The sequence below is a fragment of the Kogia breviceps genome, chromosome 5 (assembly GCF_026419965.1).
Source record: "Kogia breviceps isolate mKogBre1 chromosome 5, mKogBre1 haplotype 1, whole genome shotgun sequence".
Lineage (NCBI taxonomy): Eukaryota > Metazoa > Chordata > Mammalia > Artiodactyla > Physeteridae > Kogia > Kogia breviceps.
This window is the reverse complement of record NC_081314.1, coordinates 119,361,091-119,385,358: the sequence shown is the minus strand read 5'-3', so window position 1 is coordinate 119,385,358 and position 24,268 is coordinate 119,361,091. Positions and strand designations below refer to the sequence as shown.

Here is a 24,268-nt window from a genome sequence, read left to right as displayed (position 1 = left end):
CAATTTAAGCCCGTGGGGTTCAACCACAGGGAGGATTTTTGATTTACATATTACCGATCTTGAAGTTTTTGTCACGGTATAATCACGGAATCTTCTGCCTTTTAACATTTACAAAAGGGAACTCTTGATTATATTGTCAACTATCCCTCAAAGTCTTTTGCCGCTCTTCAATGAATAACTAAAAAAAAAAAATATGTAATCAGTGAAAGACAGTTTTTAGTATGCTTTAAAAAGTGTTATGGATTAGACGATTCTGTGACCCTTTCAGCTCTGTATTGCAATGATTCCATGGGTATCATTTGCTTGTTTTTAATGACACAACTTCATTTCATTCACTGTTACAGTGCTACAATTTTAATAAAAGTGAGTACTGCACTCTTTAAAAGGAAAGATTTAGTTTTCCTTTTTAAAAAAAAAAAAAATTTCTTCTTCACTTTTCTCCATGTCTTTAAAGGTCTGACCCCTGTTATCTCAGTGCTTATTTACTCCTGCGTATACAGTTTGTTGACGACAAAGAGGACAGCTTTGCATTACTGATCTCTGAATGTTTATAGGATGCTGAAAAATTCTGTCCTGAGTTATCCATATCTAACTCTGACACAGTGAAACACCAACATAAACTGGAATTAAAAGATAAGGGGATTGCTGTGGAGGCAAATAGAAAGACAACTAAAGTTTACAGACAAATAGCATTTAGTTGTAGAAATATAATAAGAATCTTTGAATCACCATTATGAATAAAATACATGATATGAGCTTATTTTAATATTTTATGTGTGCATATGACTGACTCTAATGTATAATTTGGACAGCCAAATGATATAGCACATTTTCCCAGTCAAATATTGCCTTGTTGAGATTGAGTAATTATTGTACAAATCAATTAAAACAGTTTTATTCTCTCCCTTCTACGCACACTAGATTTCTGATACTGGCACTTATACTTGTGTGGCTACAAGTTCAAGTGGGGAGACTTCCTGGAGTGCTGTGCTGGATGTGACAGGTGGGTTCTTTGTGAACTATTTTAACAGAAGAAATTTTGAGCCAGTTTCAGTGATTACCTCATTATCAAATAACAAGTTAAAGAGAGATCAATATTTTAAATTTATTGAATGTAAAAACTAAGCTTTATGCCACTTTTTCATTTCTATACCTCTTGGTACATAGCATTGGCACATATGAAATGTGATAACATTTGTCCTTAATAATTTTGTTATTTTATTTTCTCTGTCTAAAGAACAAGCAATTCTAGTGATCATGTGTGAAAGTAAATATTTACTAATATGGAGGAAAAATCAAATATTCACTTATATACTTTTGATTCATGAAGATGAATTGCTCACTGTCTATTCAAATTTTTTAATAGACTGTTTTCCTTTTAAGCATCTTTGTCAGCTTATGCAATCAGAAATGAAGCTTTTTCTATTTGTCCTCTCTAGAGTCTGGAGCAACAATCAGTAAAAATTATGATTTTAATGACCTGCCTGGACCACCATCCAAACCACAGGTCACTGATGTTACTAAGAACAGTGTCACCTTGTCCTGGCAACCAGGTACCCCTGGAACCCTACCAGCAAGTGCATATATCATTGAGGCTTTCAGGTACGAGACAGTTCCTTTTTTCTCCATTGGGTTTTTGCTTTAGCTCCTATATCCTAAAATCTCAAGTGAGCTATCCTGCTGTTTTATTCTAAGGACGTGCTTAATCAGTGCATTTTAAGAATTTATCTTTTATATCTGACTTTATTCAAGAATAGACTTTAGTTTTATTTTTCATTCATACCTTAATTATAAGATTAAATATGCATTATACATGCCTTCGTCTGTAGGGATCTAGTTATGACATAATCACTTAGCTCTTGACCATTGTAGGGATTTATCAGATGTGAATTTTGGCTTTAGAACTAAGCAGAAAATAATTTAATTAGGCACAGGCATTTTTTAAGTTATGCAACTGTTATTGAGGCATGGAAGCTTGGAATTTTACTTCCTAATAATTAGAGCAGAATTTAAAATAATTCCAGTGTTTTATGCTATATACTTGAATACGTGTATTGGCTATGCCTAAGAGAATATTAAAAACTACAATTAAGAGATTGAGTACATGCACTTCTGATTGCTGAAAGGAAAAGATATGTCCAATTGTTATTTGAAATAATTGCCGTCAATTCAAGGATATAGACTATAAATTAGCAAATACTAGTATAAAATTGTTTTATGAGAATTTGAAAAAATAGTTGTACTAATGGGAAAATGTGGCTTCATATTTAGTTTCAATGTGCTTCTGTTTGCCATTATAAATATAGTGATAGCCTCTCTCCTTTTTAAGCATTAGGACAAATCATCACTTTCATTTTAGGCTTCCCTAATCTATTAAAGTTAAGGATCGATATACAGTTTATATATACAAATATACAAATTTCAAAACAGTGTTTTTCTATAAGTTTCATGCTTTGATGTAAAAAGACTTCTGAAAAATAAACAGAAAGCCCTGAAAATCACATTTCCTCCTCATTCTAAACAAAAGCAGCATTTGACCTTAGACAAAGTGCTATAAAAGGGCATCCCATCTGTAGATGACTGTTAAAGGGTCCACACATACAGATTCAGAAATATTTCACCATTCCGAAGTGATAAATCACAATACTGTGTAATGTACAATTTTATTAAAAATGTGACCAAGGGAAAATATTCATTACATGCTTCCTTTCTTCTTTTACAGATATGTAGTTTTAGAAGGCTCTATTATAATATTGCATGTGGAATTGATGCAAAAGAAAACACACCTTGTAACAGGAAAATGTATTGGCATAATTTACTCTGTAGTCCATTTATTCTTTCTACAGGTTAATTCTTTTCAAGGTATATATATATATACATTTACGAGGACCATATTTATTGTATAAACTTGATGTTGTGATCTTGGCCTCTGTTCCTTTTACAGGTATTCATTTAGTGGCTGCTGTGCTTTAGCAAAGGGCTATCACATCTCCTGGGCTGAGTTTAATTTTGTTGTGCATGGCACTTCCGTTAGGTGGGCTCGGCTTTGTTGTTGAATAAACTGAAATCATCCAAATGTTTCATTTATTGGGCTGAACACTTCAAGCGTTGTGTGTGTGCGTGTTTAATTTTCAGCCATTAACCTTTGTCATTGATACCCAACTCCATTTCCAAGACCCTTATTACTGCTGTTTAAATGAAATGTCTGTTCATGTTTCAGCCAATCAGTGAGCAATAGCTGGCAGACAGTGGCAAACCACGTAAAGACCACCCTCTATACAGTGAGAGGACTGCGGCCCAATACAATCTATTTATTCATGGTGAGAGCAATCAACCCCCAAGGTCTCAGTGACCCAAGTGCTATGTCAGATCCTGTGCGCACACAAGGTAATTTCAATAGCTGTAAACATGACTGTTTCTAGAAGGAGGCATTAAACAGATCTTTAAGGACAAAGGGTTGCAGGACCAAAGATAAATGTGTCTGCATTGCTTATTATAATGTTTCACTAGGCCTGATCCAGTGAAAGAGAAGAAAACTTGCTGTTCACCTTGGTGAGTGTGTCCTCATTCTGGAGCTGTCAGGGTCTATTTAGTAAAAAAAGAAACAAGATAATTTGGTACAATTACATAGTAAGTTAAATTGGGGCTTAACTGTAGGGCTTTACTATATTTCAAAAGAAGGAAAAATGTTTCTCCTTCTTTGAAATTAATTGTACGGTAGCAAAAAGTGATCTTTAATGGATAAAATGCCCTGTTAAGGATATCAAAATCACTTCCTCTAGATCAGGAATTGTGTTTTGATAGTGCAGTGGGTCTCAAGGTGTGGTTCCCACAGAAGCTGCATCTACATCACCTGGGGCCACATTAGAAATGCAGATTCTCAGGCCCTGACTCAGAAGCTCTGGGGATGGGGCCTGGCAGCCTGTTAAAGTGCCCTCCAGGAATGTTCATTCTGAAGTTTGACAAGCATCATTACAGTGTATTTTATTAAACCACATGTTTAAAGGTACAATTTGTTTCAGGAAGCAGTAAATCAAGCTCTCTTCCCAAGGTATGCAATGCTTTTGACTAATTAAAAAAAAAAACAAACAAAAAAAAACCACCCAGAATATTATAAGATCAAAATGGAAGATTTCTCATCTCATCTTTCATAGCCTGCCTCTTCAAACTGAGAAGTTGCTGCAGTCTAGGGGTTAATATGGGATATTGAATTATAATTTTCCTTCTTACTAGTAGGTGAAGGGAATTAATAAAATAGAAACGGTGGCTTTATTATTTGTTACAGCTTACTTCCCACAGGGTTCTTGAGAAAGGGTTAATTATTTCTTATTTGTAAAAGGCTTTGAACAAGATATTTATAATTCAAAGTAGTATTTTTATGCTATGAAAAGCACCACACAGCCATAAAATATTATTATAATTACAATGTAGTTCGGTGATAGTAACTAGCATGCTATTATAACAGAGAAGGGCACCTTAAAGGAATCAAGTCAAATAAAGTCACCACGTGATTTTGCTACGTTGCTGACATGATGACAGTCAAGGGAGGAGGGGATGCCACTTTGCTATTGTTCTCTAAGCAGTAATGTGATTAATTTCCCATAATGATAAAGGGCCTGTAGGTAAAGAACCTGTCTCAAGAGAAGGAGAAAGTACAACAAGGAATTTGACGAGCTGAAACTGTTTCTATTTTACCTTGCCTGGATCCAGTTGCTTTTAGTGTGTCTGAATTTAATGAGTAAATTAAATTATTGAACTTGAAAATGAAGAGGTGTATGGTTTTAAGTCAAGAAATTGTAGTATCCAGATCATTTTTACTGTGTAGATAGAAGTGGTCAGTTTTTGTGCATAGCTGCAACGGAAGGTGGGGAGATCACAGAACGGGGAAGACTTTTGGTGTGATTAAATCCAGTGGCTCTTCTTGATCATTCAGTAACAGTGCCAGTCACTAAATCTTGACTCATAAAATAACTTCTTGGTGAAAAGGTCAACAAAGATTAATGAAAACTTGTTTGTGATCTGGCTTGTTCCACTCGAGAGACTATATAGAGAAAAATACTTATGTTCCCTTAACAGATATTTAATAGAAAACCTCATGTTTTATGACTGATTGTCAGGATCATTTTTGACACCACACTTTCAGCAGCTTTGCATTCTGCAAAGCACTTCTTTGCAAAGAACACTTGGCTGCGTGAGCTCTTATTTTTCAAAGATATTAAATACTGTAGAATTTAGCAATTTCTTATTTCAGCAAGGCAGCAAGTACTTATACCATCAATATCACAGTAGATCATAGATATATCAGCAAAGATTAATAGTATTCACATGATATTAATAATATACACACACATGCACACACACATACACAAATACACAAATACACACACACACACACACACACACACATATATATATATGATTTCTAAATCAAGTAAAACTCACTGTGTTGTTTATGCTAAGGATGAAAAAACGTGGAACTGGAAAAAAATTCCCAAAATGTAGTCCCCACTCATTTATATTCCAACTTAAGTTAGTGTACCCAATTTAAGTTATGGCTGAGATATGCACTTAAAAATATTTTTGCAAGAGTGTTGCATTGTGGCCTGAGAAAATAGGAGAAAACAAGATTAAGAAAGTAAATCATTTTAAATTGGACTTTGTTCCTTAAATAAGGTGATTGAAGAAAAAAATTCAACATAACATTGCAGTGCACCAGTTAAAGGAGCTGATTTGAGTATGTGTGAAATTCAGTGTTTGATATCAATTTGATGGACTTGGACGTCTACAATTTATCTTTTTTCTTAATGGACACATAGGATGTAAACCACTGTATGGGAAATAGAGTAGTATTTAGGCAAATGGTGAATAAGGGGTCAGAACAGTTTATGGCTGAGAGTATATCATTTTAAACATCGTAATTCTTTCTCCCTCCTACCCCCCCCATCACTTCGAAAAAATAGCAGCATGATTTTTTGTCAGATATTGGAGTACTGTTCAGAATTTATTACATAGAACATTTTATCAGCATTTTACATTGGTCAGTCAAAATTATTTTTGTGAATTTCGGAGGGGTCTTCCCCTTTCTTTCCCTTATTTTGTTTACTTTTAGTAACATAATTCACCCCTAGTCCCCCTGATTACTTTCTCTTCCACACTCCCAGACTGAAATAGGTCAAGGAATAGAACACACAACCTACTAACTGGGGAAAGGGATTGAACAAATTCCTCAACAGCAATTTTCAGACCTGGCCCCATTAACTACATGGAAAAATCCTTCAACGTGGCAACATCTGTGTAAAACTGATGTTTCTAACGAAGTCTTGCAGCACATACGTCACCCTTTAATAAGAAAATAATAGATCTTTCACAGCAGTGTACTGAGTGGGGATAAGGGGTTGCATACACTTTTATTAATATTATTTTAGTGAAGATAAATATCAGTTCTCAAATTATGTTCTAAAATGGTGGTACATATATAAATATGCTTTAATGTTGTTTGTCCCGAAGAGTTCTTAATTTTTCCCCTGTAATTATTTCTAATGGCATAATATTGGCTTATATAATGTATATTAGAATTCCACTGTTAATTTCTTAAAAATTGGGAATGGTTATCCCTGTAGATATCAGCCCACCAGCACAGGGAGTGGACCATAGACAAGTCCAGAAAGAACTCGGCGACGTCCTTGTCCATCTTCATACTCCAGTTGTATTGACTCCTACCACTGTTCAAGTCACATGGACGGTAAGTTTCTGAAGACTATCCTAATGGTAGTCTCTTTTACTCCTTTAAGAAAACAAACCAAAGCAGAACAAAGCAAACAAAATAAACCAAAAATTTAAAAAGGAGCAAAAACACTCACCATTTAAAGTCAAGGTGTAATCAAAGGCAAAGCAGAAAAAATATTCAATAGGTAAAGGTGTGACTAGAGGAAAAATAGATCTCAATATAAACAATACGATCTGTCTCCTGAATTTTTAAATGGCCTTACTGAGATATAATTGACATACCAGAGTTAGAGTGTACAACTCAGTATTGTTTGCTATCTTTGCAGAGTTGTGCAGTCATCACCAGAATCTGATTTTCGAACATTTCATCATCCCAAAGTGAAACCCTCCGCCCATTAGCAGTCACTCCTCCACTCCCCTGACTTCAGCCCTTTGCAACCACTAATCTGTTCTCTGTCTATATAAATTTGCCTATTTCTTCCATGTGAATGAAATTATACAATATACGATATTTTGTGTTGGGCTTCTTTCACTCAGGGTGATATTTTTGAGGTTCACCCATGTTGTAGCATGTATTAGTACTTTCTTCCATTTTATTATAGAGTAGAATTCCATTGTATAGATGTATCACATACATCTGTTTATCCATTTATCAGCTGATTCATATTTGAGTTGTTTCCACTTTTGGTCATTATGAATGATGGTGCCATGAACACTTGTGTACACATCGACGTATATTTTCATTTTTCTTGTGTATACTTAGGAATTGTTGACTTAAACTCTCTGCTTAACATTTGGATGAACTGCCAAAATGTTTTCCAAAGTGGTTACACAATTTTATGCTCCCACAAGCAATATTTGAAGGTTCTAGTTTCTTCCACATCCTTGCCAGTTTCTCTTGCATCTTATCCTGTCCTTTTGATTATAGCTGTTCTAGTGGTTATGGGTGGTATAGCATTGTGATTTTAATTTACATTTCTTTAATGACTAGTGTTTTGAATCTTTTATGTGCTTATGAGCATTTGTATATCTTCTTTAGAGAAATGTCTGTTCAAATTCTTTGCCCATTTTTAAATTGAGTTGTTTGTCTTCTTAGTATAGTTCTATAACGTTCTTTACATATTGGATACAAATCCTTTATCAGATATATGATTTGTAAATATTTTCTCCCAGTCTGTGAGATGTTTTTTTTTTACTTTCTTAATGATGTCATTTGAAGCACAAAAAATTTTATTTAAAGTTTTCTTCTAAATATAAATCAATCATCTTCACATTCTTTTAGCTGAATCTCATCCAGCAGTACCAAGAAAAGTATATACTTTTAATAATTTGACATATGTAGTAAAATAAATTAATGGGTTTTAAGAAGTAGATTGATATTTTACTATAGGCTAAGAACATGCAATTCCAAATTCCATGCATTATTAAATGTCAACCTGCCCACTGTTATTTCAAAATACAAATGTTTTCATAGCATGATAGCCACTGCAATGAAAATAAGAAATAGCATAAAAATAGCCATATTATTCATATTAGAGGATATTAACCCTTGTATATGTGTTTGTATCTATGTGTGTCTGTTTTGTGAAGAGCCAGATAATGTTCTTCCTTGTGCCTAATACAGTTTTTGCCAACCTCTCATTTATGCCTGAGATCTCTTGCCGCTAAAAATCCATAAGGATGATAAAAGAGCACAGTTTTTTAAAGCCCCCCGTATATGTGCTAGATCTTGGATGTTGTGTAAGTAATGGTCATTTGAGTTATGGATATCTAGAAATTTTTTACTTTAATTATAATATTAGAATTATGTCAATCATAATTAATTAGAAAGAATTGTATTAATTAGAAAGTATTTATAATTATGCCTATTAGTTGTGTTGTTGTTATTGTTTTTGTGGTAGTAGAAGAATGACTGTAAGTTAAAAAAAAAAAAAGGATTCTCCCCCCTTAGAATCCAAGTTTCTTTAGGGAGCTAACTATTTCACCCATTTCCATCAATTCCCTTAACAAAAGAAGTTGAAAAAGGAAAACCAGTTATTTTTCATCAGTTCTTAATTAATTATGTTTGAAATATGAAACACAATGAAGAGAATTATTCCAGCGTCCTCTTAATAATAAAACCATAGAGCAAACACAGTTCAACAAGCATTTTTTGAGGACCAGTTTTGTACTAGATGTGGGGAAACACTGTATAAAGAGACACAAATCTGCTTGAGAAAAATGTGGGAATTCTTAATGATGGTACACAGGGATAAGAGCCATAACCGTATGTACACATTTTATAAACACAGGTTTCAATCAAAGAGGAAGTGATTAACTCTATCCTCAGGCATCAGAAACAGCATTATCACTTATCTACATCTATACAGGGAAATATAGAGGCATTATTTATTTGAACAGAGGAAACTAAATTAACATTTAAGGCTGTTATGTCCAGTTCTATAGATTTGTAAAAGGAAACAAATGCAGACAGGTTGAACAGTGTTCCCAGTATTCTACATCCATTTACAGGTAAAGATAGGATTAGAATTTCCTTACTTTAAACCTGCTTTTTGTGTTTTTCACTTTAAAGATAAACTGTAGACAAATATTTAGTTGAAAGAAATACCTTTTAACTGTGGAATTTCAACATATGATCCTGGATGGGGCACTTTACTTCTTAAACCAGACCAGTCAAATGTTTAGTGAGTACAAAACTGGGTAATGCTTTAACAAAAAATAAAACTAAATTTATGTTTTAAGAGCAATTATGATTATTCAAGATTACATTGTTTACAATTTTATTTTTGATTTAATTTCACATAGACTTATTCTGTTTTCTGCATATAATGGTTTCTATTATTCTGCTCCCATGAAGGGAGGATGATGACCTCATCATTTTTCCAATGGCACAGAAAGGGTATCATCTGCCATGGCTTTTCCATCTTTCTGTAGCTTTGGCTAGATACAAAACAAATAAAGCCAAGGAAAGGGTTGTATTTTTAACAACAGATTTTTCCTCATTCTCAATTGAAAAAGTCTTCTCTGCTTTGTTGGGAGTTTTGAAGGGGTTTCTTTTTTAAGCTGCTTCTAAATGTGGAAATTATTTGGGTAAGAATCAAAGTCATTATGTTTATGAAGTTAATCACTTTAAAAGTCACTGAATTTAAAAGAATAAATCGAATTAGATAAAAATTTCAGATCAGTAGTCTGGGAGTTCTTCCAGGAGAGGGACCTTGTCATATTCATCTCTATATCCCAAGAAACTTGTCATTACTAGTTTGTATATCTCTATCCCTCATGAGCTTGAGTTCTGAGAGTCCAAAGTTCATGTTTTCATTTGTCTTTTTTCAGAGCAAAGCATTCATTATGAAATACATTTTCAGTAGCTGTCTGTTGAATGATCAAATCAGTTGTTTTCATACATTTTAACTTTTTACTTTAAAAAAGAAACCATTCAATTATATCACAAATTCGCCATGAATTTGTAGTTACACATGAGATAAGTATGTATTTCAGAAGTAAATTTTAGTGAAATAAATTTAGGCTGGAAGTCAGATCAGTTGTCAAAGAAATTGTAACCAAATATGCATTTTCATGTCATATTTTCAACTTGCTAAATGTGTATGTTCTTTGAGTTATAACATTGTTAGTATTTGAGTTATAGACTTGTTGATGTTTGAGGGAAGAAATATATTATCCAGCCCATGTATTTCGATTAGGGGTCAGCTGTTATGGTTTATCAATAGTTGGCAGGATTCTATTACCAAACACATAGGATGTTTGGACTGGAAAGACCATCTGCCTGCCCCACAAGTCTAAATACTTGAAGCAACAATACTTAACAAAGGCTACTTTCTAAAAATGACTGCTGTTATAATGAGGGTAGGTAAAAATGATGAAAACGGCTGTTTTACAAAGAAAATAGCAATAAATCCCTTATTTTAAAATCATTATTCTAGTTTTTTTGTGTGTGAGTGTTTTGTTTTTATTCAAGGACAAAAAGGATTACAGACCCCTTGCCCCTTAAACATCACAGCTACTGGAGTTGAAAGAGTGCTTTGGCGAACTAGAATTTCAGAACTCAATTAAACCCAGATCAGTTACTTAGAAGGCTAAGCCCACCAAAGGAAATTTAATTTGAATTTTCAGTATAGGTGGAATTTATAAAATTGAAATGATAGATATTGAGCATCTCGCTTTAAACCTTTTAATGAAAGTGCTGATTTGAGGGCCACATATGGGCCCCCATTTTTAGTATATCCCTTATGTAACAATGCTTTATCATTGTACAGCTCTAAAACTTGCAGAGTGCTTTAAACTGTATTAGTCATTTAATTGTTTCTGTGCCCTTGTAATATGCATATTATTTGAGCAAACTAAGTAAACTGAGGCTCAGAAAGTTTAAAAGGCTAAGCCATCACTTAATAGAGACCTTATGACCTGAAGACTGAAACTCTCTTCACTTCACATGTTCCTTAAGACAATTCTTTATTATTCAGATATCAGAAAATACCAATTTTTTAAATTCTATAAGCCCATGCATGGATTTGTGGCTGGACTCTGATTATAATCAACTCTAAAAGAAAATCCTCCTTCTTATAATTAGAATGTTAATAAAACTAGTGACAAGCATAAGGTTTAACTCAAAAGTGACCACTTGTCAAAAGGTGCTCCAAAAGTCAATGCTGTAGAGTACATATCCACTAAAAATCCCACCTATTTTTTAATAGGTAATGTGCAGCATTTTCATTTTTGCTTTCACCTGTAACAAAAAATTTCCTTCTGAAAAGAATGTATAGCAACCACGCAAAATCAAGTTAAACTATTTAGCTATTAAGTAGGCCATTAGAATACACTGGTTGAAGGCAGTGTACACTGCAGTGAGCAAAGCAATGTTGTGTAGTAAACATTAGCTTCATAAAGTCCTAAAACACTTAATTAATGAAAACCAAACATGGATAAAACCAATTTACCCTGATTTACTGACTCCCTTCATCTGCAAACAGCTGCTTAATGTCCTTCTTAAAAACACAGCTTGCTTCTTTCAGTATTAACAAGCTATTATTGTGAGTTATGTCTTTCTTTCAGTATATAAATTCACTTAAAGTGAATGCAGAGAAGTTTATAAAATGCAAGCTTAATGTTGTTTGAACATATGCTGCGGGGATTTTTTTGAACATTGACAGTTTTGATGAAAGGCATCTCTCTTTGGCTCTCATAAATTTACCTTTTTGCTTTTTACTTACCTTGTTTTATAATGTCAGAACAACTTCTGCTTTTCAAAAAATATGTATTTTGGTAGGTACACAAACTGGTAGCATGGATGAGGATTCAAAGATCATGAGCTTTGGTATCAGAACCAAGCTTACTTTTCCTTGACATAACCTCATATAAGTGTAGCACTAATTCCACAAATCTTTGAGGGTTAGAAAACTGTCAGGTGGGTGAAGGAATTCTTACTTTGTGAGACTCATCTGTGAAACTGGAATTAGCTATACTTAGAAACACACATGCTCCACGCTCACCAACTTTATGGATTTTTCTAGCTTGGACATTCTAAATACCAAAAAAATGTCCCTTTGTTTCACGGTATTTTGATTGAGGTTCTGTATTTTTAAATTTTCTGTCTTCACTTAAAAAAATATTTTAAAATGCTGCAACTAATGAAGAAGTGCCAGAAGTTAATACATGAAAGAATACCTTTTGTTTATTATGTGTTAACAAGTTGGATAAAGACATTTTTAAAAAGCTGACGTAACCGTTTCCATCATCACCTTCTTTATTTCCTCTCTCCTCAACCTTCCTAAAATGAGGTTATTCCATCTCTTCTCCATTGAATTTTACACTTTATTTGACAGTGAAATATGTCAAGTTAAAGGCTTCTTAAAATATGGCTACTAAACTATATAGCACATGGAATATTAACTGAAGAAGGTGCTGTGGTAATTATATTTGTCAAGCATTTCTAAAAAATGGCAAGACATTTAAAAAGTTTAAAAAGCTAAAAGTCCCTTTCACCCTGAAATGAAACAATGGTAATGCCAATAAAGACTCTTCAATAAATGTAAAATGAGAACTTGTTTTTTGGTATTTTTTGATATTTTGATATTGGTTTTCAGGTTCCAAATCTCTGATTTTTATTTAAAACATCTGCTTATCCTCTGTACCTCAGATAAATGAAAGGATCAAGAAAGTTGTCAAGTTGTGCCAATAGTGGAATATTGGAGGAGCCAGAAGTTGATAACTTAATAAATGTCTTTCATTTAATATTTGTTAATGGGTATAAGCTTTTCATATGCATTTAGAACGGACGCTCTGGCGCCACAACTCTTGAGTCCCTTTCGTATGCTTCCTCCAGCTACAGGAATTTTACACATTCTGTTCCTACTCTTCTTCCCCTAAATAAATCTTACTTTCCATGCACATCTCAGCACTTGTTCTTCTTCCAGGAAACTGTCTCCCCTTCCTGATCACTCAACTTCCTCTCCACCCTAGGCTTTCTTAGCTCCTAGTACAACTCATTTGTAATATCTGCATATGCTTATTTGTTATGAATGTAACCTGCCCATTGTTCGAGTGAGCATTAAATAATGCCCACCTTCTACTTGAATTCTATGCACCATGAGGCCTGGGACTGAGTCTCCTTTCATTCTCCATTTTTACCCTCAGAGTTAACAGAATAACTGGCACCTGTTAGTAAGAACTCAGAAAATGTTTGAGTGAGTGAAGGCATTAGTGAATGATCAAGGGATGAGAATGGAGATTCCTGACAAATAGCACGCTACATATAAAACCACACAAATGAGAATTGTTGACTACAAAAAAAGAGCAAACAGACGAGCAACAAAGCTAGAAACATTGGCAGGTCTAGGCCTTGACAGGCTTTTGTGCTAATCCAAAGACTTTGAATTGATTGAGTATCTTAGCTACTATGAAGTATTTTTAACAGGAGAGAATGTTGTTCCACTCTTCATTTTGGAAATAACAACTTAGGAGCAACGTGAACTCAGAACTGGAAAAGGATATTAGAAGCAGGGAGATGAATTAGAAAGCCATGGCATCACTCAGACACTTCCATTTACTTTCAAAAGTTTTTTGCTTTGTTTTTCAGGTTGATCGCCAACCCCAGTTTATTCAAGGCTACCGAGTGATGTACCGTCAGACTTCAGGCCTGCAGGCTACATCAACATGGCAGAATTTAGATGCTAAAGTCCCGACTGAGCGAAGTGCCGTCTTAGTCAATCTGAAAAAGGGGGTGACTTATGAAATTAAAGTTCGACCATATTTTAACGAGTTCCAAGGAATGGATAGTGAATCTAAAACAGTTCGTACTACCGAAGAAGGTCAGTATTCAGATTTCTAACATAAACCAAACTTAAACCATAATTAAATCAATCTCTGTTGAAGTTCTTGTTTATCATCTTCCTTAGAAGGGTAGCAAAAGAGATTCTAAAAGTGAATCCAGGAAGTATCATTTTCTCCTTTTATTCTGACAATTTCACAGAATCTAACAACTCAAAAAAATGACATTCACGTAGTTTGAATTTTCCTTAAGGACACATTAGCTTCAAATCTTGTTTTTCAGTGCACTGGAATTTGATTATAATGTTTTCCTATTCTTTTTTTTTACACATGGATTTAGCTCATTTGGCTTCATTAAAGGACAGGCTAATGGAAACCCAAGTACACAGGCTGTTCTTTGTCTCTCTTTTTTGGGGTAAAGCATGACATTTCCTTTCATAAGCCTCCTTCCCTATGAGCTCTGCCAGTCTGACTCATAATTTCTAATCCGGAAGGCCCCTTCCTTGCATGTTTGCAGCAGCATTCTTCTTAGTGATGTTCCCTCTCCCTCTAACCTACGTAACTTTTCTTACCTGCAGATACTTTTAAAGTCAGTCTGTGATGGCCATGAAATTAATGTTGGTCTCAACCAGTCCATTTTCTAGTGTCTCCTTCCCTAAACTAGAGGTTTATAATGAATGCTATCATCAAAGTACAAAAAAATCAGATACCAGCTATAATAAATTCCCCCCTTTTCTGCTTTTGTACTAATTTTATGTACAAAAACATATTTCATATAAATCAGTATAAGAGCAACCTTAAGAAACTGTGTGTAGGGTGTTCATGGTAACATAGATGTATATGTTTGACCCAAGAACTTTTAAATTATACATATCTTATAATAAGCAACAGAGAAATGTTATCTTCATATTGGTTTACAGTGTGATATACTGACATGAGCAGAAGTGCTCTTTTTTTTTTTTTTTTTTTTTGGCGGTACGCGGGTCTCTCACTGTTGTGGCCTCTCCCGTTGCGGAGCACAGGCTCCGGACGCGCAGGCTCAGCGGCCACGGCTCACGGGCCTAGACGCTCCGCGGCATGTGGGATCTTCCCGGACCATGGCACGAACTCGTGTCCCCTGCATCGGCAGGCGGACTCTCAGCCACTGCGCCACCAGGGAAGCCCAGAAGTGCATAATTTTAAAGGCATCATTAGTCTACCTTTAAGATTTGTCAAGAAAAAAAAAATTAATAATAGGATCTTCAGCCCCCATTAAATTTTACTCTGTGTGGACAATGTGTAGAACTAATGAGTGGGGTGGGTAAACTTAATACAGAATGCTACATTTGAAGCATATTTCCAAAAATCAATTTCACTGCAGTTAGACTTTTCCTCTGGACTAGACATTTGTCACCATTCGGTGTACGTTCATCTCCACTTTCTGTGGCCTTCTGAAGGGAACAAATGGAACTCAGCTGGGCTTGTCTGGGAGCAATGAGTGGGTTCTTTCACATCTGTGTAATAATTGACAGGTCAGGAAATACGCACGGTGTTCTTGCCAAGCCAGCAGTAAGGCAGATGAGAAACCAGTTCTCCAAAATGTTACTTTTCAATGAAGTCTACTTAATAACTGCAAAACTGGTAGGCGAATGGTTGGATTGATGTAATTGTGCCACATTTTGGAGCAACGGTATCACACAGAGGAGTGATAAAGAGCAGGATGGTGGTAACGTGTCTGTGTGTGTCTTACACTCAATCCAAAGATGACTATACCTTAGTGAAATACGTTGTGACAGATTTATCAAACGTGGGAAACTTTATTTTTATTTATTTATTTATTTATTTAAAAACATCTTTATTTGAGTATAACTGTTTTACAATAGTGTGTTAGATTCTCCTTTACAACAAAGTGAATCAGTTATACATATACATATGTTCCCATATCTCTTCCCTCTTGCATCATCCTCCTTCCCACCCTCCCTAGCCCACCCCTCTAGGTGGTCACAAAGTACAGAGGTGAACTCCCTGTGCTAAGCGGCAGCTTCCCACTAGCTATCTATTTTACATTTGGTAGTGTATATATGTCCCTGCCACTCTCTCACTTTGTCACAGCTTACCCTTCCCCCTCCCCATATCCTCAAGTCCATGCTCTAGTAGGTCTGTGTTTTATTCCCATCCTACCACTAATCTCTTCATGACATTTTTTTTTCTTAGATTCATATATATATGTTAGCATACGGTATTTGTTTTTCTCCTTCTGACTTACTTCACTCTGTATGACAGACTCCAGGTCTATCCACCTCATTACAAATAACTCAGTTTCATTTCTTTTTATGGCTAATATTCCATTGTATATATGTGCCACATCTTCTTTATCCATTCATCTGTTGATGGGCACTTAGGTTTCTTCCATGTCCTGGCTATCGTAAATAGAGCTGCAATAAACATTTTGGTACATGACTCTTTTTGAATTATGGTTTTCTCAGGGTATATGCCTAGTAGTGGGATTGCGGGGTCATATGGTAGTTCTATTTGTAGTTTTTAAAGGAACCTCCATACTGTTCTCCATAGTGGCTGTATCAATTTTCATTCCCACCAGCAGTGCAAGAGTGTTCCCTTTTCTCCACACCCTCTCCAGCATTTATTGTTTCTAGAGTTTTTGATGATGGCCAATCTGACTGGTGTGAGGTGATAACTTCATTGTAGTTTTGATTTGCATTTCTCTAATGATTAATGATGTTGAGCATTCTTTCATGTGTTTGTTGGCAATCTGTATATCTTCTCTGGAGAAATGTCTATTTAGTTCTTCTGCCCATTTTTGGATTGGGTTGTTTGTTTTTTTGTTATTGAGCTGCATGAGTTGCTTATAAATTTTGGAGATTAATCCTTTGTCAGTTGCTTCATTTGCAAATATTTTCTCCCATTCTGAGGGTTGTCTTTTGGTCTTGTTTATGGTATCCTTTGCTGTGCAAAAGCATTTAAGTTTCATTAGATCCCATTTGTTTATTTTTGTTTTTATTTCCATTTCTCTAGGAGATGGGTCAAAAAGGATCTTGCTGTGATTTATGTCATAGAGTGTTCTGCCTATGTTTTTTTCTAAGCATTTGATAGTGTCTGGCCTTACATTTAGGTCTTTAACCCATTTTGAGTTTATTTTTGTGTGTGGTGTTAGGGAGTGTTCTAATTTCATACTTCTACAGGTAACTGTCCAGTTTTCCCAGCACCACTTATTGAAGAGGCTGTCTTTTCTCCACTGTATATCCTTCCCTCCTTTATCAAAGATAAGGTGACCATATGTGTGTGGGTTTATCTCTGGGCTTTCTATCCTGTTCCATTGATCTATATTTCTGTTTTTGTGCCAGTACCATACTGTCTTGATTACTGTGGCCTTGTAGTATAGTCTGAAGTCAGGGAGCCTGATTCCTCCAGCTCCATTTTTCGTTCTCAAGATTGCTATGGCTATTCGGGGTCTTTTGTGTTTCCATACAAATTGTGAAATTTTTTGTTCTAGTTCTGTAAAAAATGCCAGTGGTAATTTGATAGGGATTGCTTTGAATCTGTAGATTACTTTGGGTAATAGAGTCATTTTCACAATGTTGATTCTTCCAATCCAAGAACATGGTATATTTCTCCACCTATTTGTATCATCTTTAATTTCTTTCATCAGTGTCTTATAGTTTTCTGCATACAAGTCTTTTGTCTCCTTAGGTAGGTTTATTCCTAGATATTTTATTCTTTTTGTTGCAATGGTAAATGGGAGTGTTTTCTTAATTTCCCTCTCGGATTTTTCATCGTTAGTGTATAAGAATGCAAGAGATTTCTGTGCATTAATTTTGTATCCTGCTACTCTACCAAATTCATTGATTAGTTCTAGTAGTTTTCTGATAGCATCCTTAGGATTCTCTATGTATAGTATCATGTCATCTGCAAACAGTGACAGCTTTACTTCTTCTTTTCCTATTTGGATTCCTTTTATTTCTTTATTTTCTCTGATTGCTATGGCTAGAACTTCCAAAACTATGTTGGATAAGAGTGGTGAGAGTGGGCAACCTTGTCTTCTTCCTGATCCTAGTGGAAATGATTTCAGTTTTTCACCATTGAGAACAATGCTGGCTGTGGGTTTGTCATATATGGCCTTTATTATGTTGAGGAAAGTTCCCTCTATGCCTACTTTCTACAGGGTTTTTATCATAAATGGGTGTTGAATTTTGTCAAAACCTTTCTCTGCATCTGTTGAGATGCTCATATGGTTTTTCTCCTTCAGTTTGTTGCTATGGTGTATCACGTTGATTGATTTGCGTATATTGAAGAATCCTTACATTCCTGGAATAAACCCCACTTGATCATGGTGTATGATCCTTTTAATGTGCTGTTGGATTCTGTTTGCTAGTATTTTGTTGAGGATTTTTGCATCTATGTTCATCAGTGATATTGGCCTGTAGTTTTCTTTCTTTGTGACGTCCTTGTCTGGTTTTGGTATCAGGGTGATGGTGGCCTCATAGAATGAGTTCGGGAGTGTGCCTCCCTCTGCTATGTTTTGGAAGAGTTTGAGAAGGATAGGTGTTAGCTCTTCTCTAAATGTTTGATAGAATTCGCCTGTGAAGCTATCTGGTCCTGGGCTTTTGTTTGTTGGAAGATTGTTAATCACAGTTCTGATTTCAGTACTTGTGATTGGTCTGTTCATATTTTGTATTTCTTCCTGGTTCAGTCTCGGCAGGTTGTGCATTTCTAAGAATTTGTCCATTTCTTCCAGGTTGTCCAATTTATTGGCATAGAGTTGCTTGTAGTAATCTCTAATAATCTTTTATATTTCTGCAGTGTCAGTTGTCACATCTCCTTTTTCATTTCTAATTCTATTGATTTGAGTCTTCTCCCTTTTATTCTTGATGAGTTTGGCTAATGGTTTTTCAATTTTATTTATCTTCTCAAAGAACCAGCTATTAGTTTTATTGAGCTTTGCTATTGTTTCCTTCATTTCTTTTTAATTTATTTCTGATCTGATCTTTATGATTTCTTTCCTTCTGCTAAATTTGGGGTTTTTTTGTTCTTCCTTCTCTAATTGCTTTAGGTGCAAAGTTAAATTGTTTATTCGAGATGTTTCCTGTTTCTTAAGGTAGGATTGTATTGCTATAAACTTCCCTCTTAGAACTGCTTTTGCTGTATCCCATAGGTTTTGGGGCGTCGTGTCTCCATTATCATTTGTTTCTAAGTACTTTTTGATTGCCTGTTTGATTTCTTCAGTGATCACTTCGTTATTAAGTAGTGTATTGTTTAGCCTCCATGTGTTTGTATTTTTTACAGATCTCTTCCTGTAATTGATATCTAGTCTCATAGCGTTGTGGTCAGAAAAGATACTTGATACGATTTCAATTTTCTTAAATTTGCCAAGGCTAGATTTGTGACCCAATATATGATGGATCCTGGAGAATGTTCCATGAGCACTTGAGAAAAATGTGTATTCTGTTGTTTTTGGATGGAATGTCCTATAAATATCAAGTAAATCCATCTTGTATAATGTATCATTTAAAGCTTGTGTTTCCTTATTTATTTTCATTTTGGATGATCTGTCTATTGGTGACAGTGGGGTGTTGAAGTCCCCTACTATGATTGTGTTACTGTCAATTTCCCCTTTTAAGGCTGTTAGTATTTGCCTTATGTATTGAGGTGCTCCTATGTTGGGTGCATAAATATTTACAATTGTTATATCTTCTTCATGGATCGATCCCTTGATCATTATGTAGTGTCCATCTTTGTCTCTTGTAATAGTTTTTATTTTAAAGTCTATTTTGTCTGATATGAGAATTGCTACTCCAGCTTTCTTCTGATTTCCATTTGCATGGAATATCTTTTTCCATCCCCTCACTTTCAGTCTGTAAGTGTCCCTAGGTCTGAAGTGGGTCTCTTGTAGACAGCATATATATGGGTCTTGTTTTTGTATCCATTCAGCCAGTCTCTGTCTTTTGGTGGGAGCATTTAATCCATTTACACGTAAGGTAATTATTGATATGTGTGTTCCTATTACCATTTACTTAATTGTTTCGGGTTGTTCTTGTAGGTCTTTTCCTTCTCTTGTGTTTCTTGCTTAGAGAAGTTCCTTTAGCATTTGTTGTAGAGCTGGTTAGGTGGTGCTGAACTCTCTCAACTTTTGCTTGTCTGTAAAGCTTTTAATTTCTCCATCAAATCTGAATGAGATCCTTGCTGGGTAGAGTAATCTTGGTTGTAGGTTTTTTTCCTTCATCACTTTAAATATGTCCTTCCACTCCCTTCTGGCTTGTAGAGTTTCTGCTGAAAGATCAGATGTTAACCTTACGGGGATTCCCTTGTGTGTTATTTGTTGTTTTTCCCTTGCTGCTTTTAATATGTTTTCTTTGTATTTAATTTTTGACTGTTTGATTATTATGTGTCTTGGCGTGTTTATCCTTGGGTTTATCCTGTATGGGACTCTCTGTGCTTCCTGGACTTGATTGACTATTTCCTTTCCCATATTAGGGAAGTTTTCAACTATAATCTCTTCAAATATTTTCTCAGTCCCTTTCTTTTTCTCTTCTTCTTCTGGGACCCCTATGATTCGAATGTTGGTGAGTTTAATGTTGTTCCAGAGATCTCTGAGGCTGTCCTCAGTTCTTTTGATTCTTTTTTCTTTCTTCTGCTCTGCAGTAGTTATTTCCACTATTTTATCTTCCAGGTCACTTATCCGTCCTTCTGCCTCAGTTATTCTGCTATTGATCCCATCTAGAGTATTTTTCATTTCATTTATTGTGTTGCTCGTCGTTGCTTGCTTCCTCTTTATTTCTTCTAGGTCCTTGTTAAATGTTTCTTGCAATTTGTCTATTCTATTTCCAAGATTTTGAATCATCTTTACTATCATTATTCTGAATTCCTTTTCAGGTAGACTGGCTATTAGCTCTTCAATTGTTAGGTCTGGTGTGTTTTTATCTTGCTCCTTCATCTGCTGTGTGTTTTTCTGTCTTCTCATTTTGCTTATCTTACTGTGTTTGGGGTCTCCTTTTTGCAGGCTGCAGGTCTGTAGTTCTCTCTGTTTTTGGTGGCTGTCCCCAGTGGCTGAGGTTGGTTCAGTGGGTTGAGCAGGTTTCCTGGTTGGGGGGACTAGTGCCTCTGTTCTGGTGGATGAGGCTGGATCTTGTCTTTCTGGTGGGCAGGTCCACGTCTGGTGGTGTGTATGGGGATGTTGGTAGCCTTATTATGATTTTAGGCAGCCTCTCTGCTAATGGATGGGGCTGTAGACCTGTCTTGCTCTTTGTTGGGTATAGGGTGTCCAGCACTGTTCGTTGGTGGTCCTTGAGTGAAGCTGGGTCTTGGTGTTGAGATGGAGATCTCTGGGAGATTTTCCCCATTTGATATTACGTGGAGCTGAGAGGTCTCTTGTGGACCAGTGTCCTGAGGTTGGTTCTCCCACCTCAGAGACACAGCCTTGACACCTGGCTGGAGTGCCAAAAGCCTTTAATCCACACGGCTCAAAATAAAAGGGAGAAATAATAGAAAGGCAATAAAGGAAAGAAGGAAGGAAGGAGGAAGGGAGGGGAGGAAGGAAGAAAGGAAGGGAGGGAGGAAGAAAGGAAGGGAGCAAGGAAGGAGGGAATAAGGGAAGGAAGGGAGGAAGGAAGGAGGGAAGTAGGAAAGAAAGGAGGGAAGAAAGGAAGAAAGAAAGGGGAGAAGACAAAATAAAGTAGGGTAAAATACAGTTTTTAAGATAAAAAATAATTATTAAGAAGAAAAATTTATATTGAAGAAAAAAAAAAAACCAAAAAAAAACCCGAAAACCGGGTCGGTCTAACCCTAGGACAAATGGTGAAAACAAAGCTATACAGATAAAATCTCACACAGCAGCACACACATACACACTCAGAAAAAGAAAAAAGGAGAAAATAATAGTATATCTTGCTCCCAAAGTCCACTTCCTCAACTTGGGATATTTCGCTGTCTATTCAGGTTTTCCACAGATGCAGAGCACTTCAAGTTGACTGTGGAGCTTTAACCCGCTGCTTCTGAGGCTGCTGGGAGAGAACTCCCCCTCTCTTTGTTCACACAGCTCCTGGGGTTCAGCTTTGGCCTTGGCCCCGCCTCTGCGCGTAGGTCGTCCGAGGGCGTCTGCCCTTCTCTCAGACAGGACGGGGTTAAAGGAACAGCTGATTCGTGGTCTCTGGCTCACTCAAGCCAGGGGGAGGGAGGGGCATGGAGGCGGGGCGAGTCCGCAACGTCAGAGGCCGGCGTGACGCTGCACTGGCCCACGGCTCGCCGCGCCTTCTCCCGGGGAAGCTATCCCTGGATCCCGGGACCCCGGCAGTGGCGGGCTGCACAGACTCCCGGGAGAGGCGGTGTGGAGAGTGACCTGTGCTCACACACAGGCCTCTTGGTGGCGGCAGCAGCAACCTTAGCGTCCCACACGCGTCTCTACTGTCCGTGCTGACAGCCGCGGCTCACGCCCGTTTCTGGAGCTCCTTTTCGCGGTGCCCTTAATCCCCTCTCCTCGCGCCCCGGGAAGCGAAGAGGCAAGAAAAAGTCTCTTGTCTCTTCGGTAGCTCCGCGCCCGTTTCTGGAGCTCCTTTAAGCAGCACGATTAAACCCCTCTCCTCTCGCACCAGGAGGCAAAGAGGGAAGAAAAGGTCTCTTGCCTCTTCGGCAGCTCCAGACTTCAACTGGACTCCCTCCCGGCTAGCTGTGGTGCACTAACCCCTTCAGGCTGTTTTCACTCTGCCAACTCCAGACCTTTCCCTGGGATCTGACTGAAGCCTGAGGCTCAGCTCCCAGCCCTGCCCTCCCCGGCGGCTGAGCAGACGAGCTTCTCGGGCTGGTGAGTGCTGGTCGGCACAGATCCTCTGCGGAATCCCTCCGCTTTGCTTTCCGCACCCTGTTGCTGCGCTCTCCTCCGCGGCTTTGGAGCTCCCCACTCCGCCACCCGCAGTCTCCACCCGCGAAGGGGCTCCTAGTGTGTGGGAACCTTTCCTTCTTCACGGCTCCCTCCCACTGGTGCAGGTCCCGTCCCTATTCTTTTGTCTGTTTATTCTTTTTTCTTTTGCCCTGCCCAGGTACGTGGGGAGTTTCTTGCCTTTTCTGCCAGCGTTCGGTGGGTGTTCTATAGGAGAAGTTTCACGTGTAGATGTATTTCTGATGTATCTGTGAGGAGGAAGGTGATCCCCGCGTCTTACTCTTCCGCCATCTTCTCGCTCCCCCGGGAAACTTTATTGATAGGCTTTTTTTTGGGGGGGCTGCATTGGGTCTTTGTTGCTGCACGCAGGCTTTTCTCTGGTTGTGGCAAGTAGGGGCTACTCTTCGTTGCGGCACGCAGGCTTCTCATTGCAGTGGCTTCTCTTTGTTTTGGAGCAGGGGCTCCAGGCACGTGGGCTTCAGCAGTTGTGGCACTTGGCCTGAGGAATTGTGGCTCGAGGGCTCCAGAGCGCAGCCTCAACAGTTGTGGCACACGGGCTTAGTTGCTCCACGGCATGTGGGATCCTCCTGGACCAGGGTTCAAACCCAGGTGCCCTGCATTGGCAGGTGGACTGTTAACCACTGCGCCACCAGGGAAGCCCCAATTGATAGTCTTTTAAAATATCTTTTATGTTTGAAGTGTACACATTTTCAAAGAACTAAGTTGTGTGGTTGTGGAAGCATTGATCTTATATGTAAAAATTCTTTTGTATCACAGAATTATCTGAATTTTGCTTTAACTGTTAGTACTTTGATTAGTTTTTTCAACCTTTGGTTTAAATTCAGAGATATACTGAGAATTGATTAGTTTTCCAGCCAAATTAGCATGAGTTAGCTCTCAAATATGCTGGGTAGGAGATGCTACAGTCCAAAATCATGATTTTTCTTCTTGTTCATCTTTTCTCAGTATGATTATAATTAGTTATAGGAAAAACCATAAAGGAAGAGAATTGTAGGAAATTAAAATCTGTCCATTTCACATTTGATCCAGCATGAACTGTTTTCATTTATATCTTCAGAGTTCCTTGCTCATCAATATAAAATAAGTTTTAAATCTTAAATTATGGGTCAATTTATAACAATTATTTTTCTCAATATGAAAACAGAAGTGTCTTTTTTCTACATTGGTGAAATTTATAGCTGTGTTTCTGTTTTTATGTATTAAATGCAAACCAGAACAAAACAAAAAGATTGTCAGTAATGCTACCACTCAGAGATAATGACATAAAATTTTGGAATGCATATTCTCAGAACATTTTTGATAGCAGTGGTATTTTTGTTGTTGTTTTTTGTTTGTTTGTTTTTTAAAAAGCTAGCCTATTAGAGTCAAAAG

General features: G+C 36.9%; 1 protein-coding gene across 19 annotated transcripts in view; it reads left to right on the top strand.

The window, feature by feature from the left end:
• ROBO2 (roundabout guidance receptor 2) overlaps positions 1-24,268 on the top strand; it is a 1,699,370-nt gene that overhangs the window by 1,600,524 nt on the left and 74,578 nt on the right. For all 19 annotated transcript variants that reach the window (XM_067034916.1, XM_067034909.1, XM_067034903.1 and 16 more), the window contains 5 exons: positions 922-1,003; positions 1,440-1,602; positions 3,221-3,387; positions 6,621-6,742; positions 13,820-14,051. In XM_067034916.1, coding sequence (XP_066891017.1) covers positions 922-1,003; positions 1,440-1,602; positions 3,221-3,387; positions 6,621-6,742; positions 13,820-14,051 — 766 coding nt within the window. The remainder of the gene's footprint in view (positions 1-921; positions 1,004-1,439; positions 1,603-3,220; positions 3,388-6,620; positions 6,743-13,819; positions 14,052-24,268) is intronic.